General features: G+C 56.0%; 1 protein-coding gene across 1 annotated transcript in view; it reads right to left on the bottom strand.

Moving 5' to 3' along the window:
* The window catches only part of dbnlb (drebrin-like b), a 64,830-nt gene that overhangs the window by 5,609 nt on the left and 53,221 nt on the right, over positions 1-6,000 (bottom strand). The window contains exon 12 of the mRNA XM_068001524.1: positions 4,654-4,836. Coding sequence (XP_067857625.1) covers positions 4,654-4,836 — 183 coding nt within the window. The remainder of the gene's footprint in view (positions 1-4,653; positions 4,837-6,000) is intronic.

The following is a 6,000-nucleotide window of genomic DNA, read 5'->3' as shown; positions in this document are numbered from 1 at the left end:
TAGGGAATCAGTCCCTAAACACCCCCCCCCCACCCCCGAGGGAATCAGTCCCTAAACACCCCCTCCCCCCAGGGAATCAGTCCCTAAACAACCCACTCCCCCTAGGGAATCAGTCCCTAAACACCCCCTCCCCCCAGGGAATCAGTCCCTAAACACCCCCCCCCCCACCCCCGAGGGAATCAGTCCCTAAACACCCCCCCCCCACCCCCCAGGGAATCAGTCCCTAAACAACTACTCCCCCTAGTGAATCAGTCCCTAAACACCCTCCCCCCCAGGAATCAGTCCCTAAACACCCCCCCACCCACACCCAGGGAAACAGTCCCTAAACACCCCCCACCCACCCAGGGAAACAGTCCCTAAACACCCCCCCCACCCACCCAGGGAATCAGTCCCTAAAATCCCCCTCCCCCCAGGGAATCAGTCCCTAAACACCCCCTCCCCCCAGGGAATCAGTCCCTAAACACCCCCACCCCGAGGGAATCAGTCCCTAAACACCCCCTCCCCCCAGGGAATCAGTCCCTAAACCCCACCCCACCAGGGAATCAGTCCCTAAACCCCACCCCACCAGGGAATCAGTCCCTAAACCCCACCCCCCCAGGGAATCAGTCCCCTAAACACCCCCCCCACCCAGGGAATCAGTCCCTAAACACCCCCTCCCCCAAGGGAATCAGTCCCTAAACACCCCCCCACCCCGAGGGAATCAGTCCCTAAACACCCCCTCCCCCAAGGGAATCAGTCCCTAAACACCCCCTCCCCCCCAGGGAATCAGTCCCTAAACACACCCTCCCCAGGGAATCAGTCCCTAAACACCCCCTCCCCCCAGGGAATCAGTCCCTAAACACACCCTCCCCAGGGAATCAGTCCCTAAACACACCCCACCCCCAAGGGAATCAGTCCCTAAACACCCCCCCCACCAGGGAATCAGTCCTTAAACACACCCCACCCCCAAGGGAATCAGTCCCTAAACACCCCCCCACCCCAGGGAATCAGTCCCTAAACACCCCCGCCCCCCCCCCACCAGGGAATCAGTCCCTAAACACCCTCCCCAGGGAATCAGTCCCTAAACACCCTCCCAGGGAATCAGTCCCAAAACACCCCCCCCCCCGCAGGGAATCAGTCCCTAAACACCCCCCACCCCCCCAGGGAATCAGTCCCTTAAATACTCCCCCCCACCAAGGGAATCAGTCCCTAAACACCCACCACCCCCAGGGAATCAGTCCCTAAACACCCCCCCCCCCAGGAAATCAGTCCCTAAACACCCCCCCCCCAGGGAATCAGTCCCTAAACACCCCCCCCAGGGAATCAGTCCCTAAACACCCCTCACCCCAGGGAATCAGTCCCTAAACACCCCCCCCCAGGAAATCAGTCCCTAACCACCCCCCCCCCAGGGAATCAGTCCCAAAACCCCCCCCACATGGAATCAGTCCCTAAACACCTCCCTCCAGGGAATCAGTCCCGAAACACCCCCCCCCCCAGGGAATCAGTCCCTAAACACCCCCTCCCCCCAGGGAATCAGTCCCTAAACATCCCCCCGCCCCAGGGAATCAGTCCCCAAACCCCCCCCACCCAGGGAATCAGTCCCTAAACACCCCCTCCCCCCAGGAATCAGTCCCTAAACACCCCTCCCCCCAGGGAATCAGTCCCTAAACACCCCTCCCCCCAGGGAATCAGTCCCTAAACACCCCCCCACCCAGGGAATCAGTCCCTAAACACCCCTCCCCCCAGGGAATCAGTCCCTAAACACCCCTCCCCCCAGGGAATCAGTCCCTAAACACCCCTCCCCCCAGGGAATCAGTCCCTAAACACCTCCCTCCAGGGAATCAGTCCCTAAACACCCCTCCCCCAGGGAATCAGTCCCTAAACACACCCTCCCTCCAGGGAATCAGTCCCTAAACACCCCCCCGCCCAGGGAATCAGTCCCTAAACACCCCTCCCCCCAGGAAATCAGTCCCTAAACACACCCCCTCCCCCCAGGGAATCAGTCCCTAAACACCCCCTCCCCCAAGGGAATCAGTCCCTAAACCCCACCCCCCCCAGGAATCAGTCCCTAAACACCCCCCCACCCCAGGGAATCAGTCCCTAAACACCCCCGCCCCCCCCCACCAGGGAATCAGTCCCTAAACACCCTCCCCAGGGAATCAGTCCCTAAACACCCCCCCCCCCGCAGGGAATCAGTCCCTAAACACCCCCCACCCCCCCAGGGAATCAGTCCCTAAATACTCCCCCCCACCAAGGGAATCAGTCCCTAAACACCCACCTCCCCCAGGGAATCAGTCCCTAAACACCCCCCCCCCCAGGAAATCAGTCCCTAAACACCCCCCCCCCAGGGAATCAGTCCCTAAACACCACCCCCCCAGGGAATCAGTCCCTAAACACCCCCCCCAGGGAATCAGTCCCTAAACACTCCCCCCCACCAAGGGAATCAGTCCCTAAACACCCACCCCCCCCCAGGGAATCAGTCCCTAAACACCCCCCCCCAGGAAATCAGTCCCTAAACACACCCCCCCCCAGGGAATCAGTCCCTAACACCCCCCCCAGGAAATCAGTCCCTAAACACCCCCCCCCAGGGAATCAGTCCCTAAACACCACCCCCCCAGGGAATCAGTCCCTAAACACCACCCCCCCAGGGAATCAGTCCCCAAAACCCCCCCCACATGGAATCAGGAATCAGTCCCTAAACACCTCCCTCCAGGGAATCAGTCCCTAAACACCACCCCCCCAGGGAATCAGTCCCTAAACACCCCCCCCCCAGGGAATCAGTCCCTAAACAACCCCCCCCCAGGGAATCAGTCCCTAAACATCCCCCCGCCCCAGGGAATCAGTCCCCAAACCCCCCCCCAACCCAGGGAATCAGTCCCTAAACACCCCTCCCCCAGGGAATCAGTCCCTAAACACCCCTCCCCCCAGGGAATCAGTCCCTAAACACCCCTCCCCCCAGGGAATCAGTCCCTAAACACCCCCCCGCCCAGGGAATCAGTCCCTAAACACCCCTCCCCCCCAGGGAATCAGTCCCTAAACACCCCCCCGCCCAGGGAATCCAGTCCCTAAACACCCCTCCCCCCAGGGAATCAGTCCCTAAACACCCCTCCCCCCAGGGAATCAGTCCCTAAACACACCCTCCCCCCAGGGAATCAGTCCCTAAACACACCCTCCCCCAAGGAATCAGTCCCTAAACACCCCCCCCCCAAGGGAATCAGTCCATAAACACACACACACACACACACCCCATAACAACTGGAAACAGTCTACTTCTACCTACCCTGTCCCAACCCTTTCCCAAACTCAGCTGCCGATCCGACACTCAGGGCTGTGAGATTAGCCGTTCATTCGGCAGGGATTTCGGTATCACACGTCTGGCGCTGTAGGAACTGCTCGGGGGGGGCGGTTTAACACTCAGGTGCAACTCAATCCAGGGATATCACATTAGCTCAAGCAACACCCTTGCTACGACAGACGCTGATATTTCGAACGCCCACCCACTCCAAGGTTTCCACGAGTGCTGGGCGGAGGGTCAAATTCCCTCCCGTTCTCGTCTGCTGCCCGACTCTTCACACGGACCCACTGAGCTGGATGTCCCTCGATGCGATCGCAGTCGAGCGGCACTGCGACCTAACTGTGTGGGTCGTTAGGGGGTCTCGTGCAGCCCCTCCCCCTCGTGCCCCCAACCCCCAGAGCAAAGCGCCAGAGGATGGCGGCGCTTGCAAGGGGTCCCAACACAACAGGAAATATATCCATCACTCGAGGGTCTGTTAAAATGGGACCTGCAGGACAACAACTTGCATTTTCATAGTGTCTTTAATGGAGTAGAACACCCAAAGGCGCTTCACAGGAGCGCTACCAGACAGAAATTGAGGGCAGATGGGGCCTCGGTTTAACATCTCATCCGAAAGGCAGCACCTCTGACAGTGCAGCACTCCCTCAGTACTGCAATGAAGGCAATTAATGGCACCCCTCACACAACCAGCTTGAGCTAAGACTCTCTCGCTCGAGTGAACACACCTTTCCCAGCAATACAAATATACCCACGTTTTTATTCGTTGATGGGATGTGGGCGTCGCTGGCGAGGCCGGCATTTATTGCCCTTGAGAAGGTGGTGGTGAGCCGCCTTCTTGAACCGCTGCAGTCCGTGTGGTGAAGGTTCTCCCACAGTGCTGTTAGAAAGGGAGTTCCAGGATTTTGACCCAGCGACGATGAAGGAACTGCGATAGATTTCCAAGTCGGGATGGTGTGTGACTTGGAGGGGAACGTGCAGGTGGTGTTGTTCCCATGTGCCTGCTGCTCTTGTCCTTCTAGGTGGTAGAGGTCGCGGGTTTGGGAGGTGCTGTTGAAGAAGCCTTGGCGAGTTGCTGCAGTGCATCCTGTGATGGTACACACTGCAGCCACAGTGCGCCGGTGGTGAAGGGAGTGAATGTTTAGGGTGGTGGATGGGGTGCCAATCAAGCGGGCTGCTTTATCTTGGATGGTGTCGAGCTTCTTGAGTGTTGTTGGAGCTGCACTCATCCAGGCAAGTGGAGAGTATTCATCACACTCCTGACTTGTGCCTTGTGGATGGTGGAAAGGCTTTGGGGAGTCAGGAGGTGAGTCACTCGCCGCAGAACACCCAGCCTCTGACCTGCTCTTGTAGCCACAGTATTTATATGGCTGGTCAGTTAAGTGTCTGGTCAATGGTGACCCCCAGGATGTTGATGGTCAGGGATTCGGTGATGGAAATGCCGAATCTCCCACCGCACGTACACAGAACCCAGCTCACAACCATTAACGTACCGTCCAACTCAGTCTGCGGCTCCTCTTCCTTGGACTGGGGTTCCACCCTTTCCGGAACGTTCTGCGGGGTCTCTGGTGAGGATCGCATGTGAAAATTTGAGTTCTTCAACAAAACTCGAAGCACTTAAACATTCTAAAGAGTGGGCTGATCAAACTACGACATGCTGTCAAGATCGGAAACCAGAGATTTAATAACTGGGGAACGAAACAAGGTTACGGGGGTAAAAAAAAGGGGTGCACAGAAAACAAACATCTGTGTTAATCAAAACGCACAGAATGCAGCGACAAGCTTCTGCACAAACCAAACACTGTAAATCCAGTCATTTTCAGGCGGGCTTTATTTTCAAGTCCGCTTTTCTGTCATGAAATTTAAACCATCGGCCGTGTTTATTAAGACATTGTCCAGGTGCAAGACTGAGGTGCTGCAGATGTGTTACGTTCACTCATGAGAACGAGAAGTTATGCTAAATTTGTATCGAACCTTTGTTAGCCCACACTTAGAGTACTGTGCACAGTTCTGGTCTCCATATACCTTGGTTAGACCACACTTGGAGCACTGTGCACAGTTCTGGTCTCCATATATCTTGGTTAGCCCACACTTGGAGTACTGTGCACAGTTCTGGTCTCCATATATCTTGGTTAGCCCACACTTGGAGTACTGTGCACAGTTCTGGTCTCCATATACCTTGGTTAGAACACACTTGGAGCACTGTGCACAGTTCTGGTCTCCATATACCTTGGTTAGCCCACACTTGGAGCACTGTGCACAGTTCTGGTCTCCATATACCTTGGTTAGCCCACACTTGCAGTACTGTGCACAGTTCTGGTCTCCATATTATAAAAGGAATATAGAGGCATTGTGGAAGGTGCAAAAAAGATTCACAAGGATGATACCAGAATTGACAGGTTATATCTATCATGAAAGGTTGAACAGGCTAGAAAAGAGAAGGATGAGGGGCGGCCTGATAGAGATCTTTAAAATAATGAAAGGCGTGGAGAAGATGTGGGGGAGTCCAAAATTAGGGCCCGTAAATACGAGATAGTCACTAATAAATCCAATACGGAATTCAGGAGAAACTTCTTTACCCAGAGAGTGGTGAGAATGTGGAACTCGCTCCCACAAGGAGTAGTTGAGGCGAATAGCAGAGATGCATTTAAGGGGACGCTAGATAAACACGAGGGAGAAAGGAATAGGGTTGGATGAAGAGGGGAGGGAGGAAGCTGGATCATTTGGGC

Source organism: Heptranchias perlo, chromosome 20 (assembly GCF_035084215.1).
Source record: "Heptranchias perlo isolate sHepPer1 chromosome 20, sHepPer1.hap1, whole genome shotgun sequence".
NCBI classification, from domain to species: domain Eukaryota; kingdom Metazoa; phylum Chordata; class Chondrichthyes; order Hexanchiformes; family Hexanchidae; genus Heptranchias; species Heptranchias perlo.
Note: the sequence above shows the minus strand (reverse complement) of the source record. Positions and strands in the feature narration are given on the sequence as shown.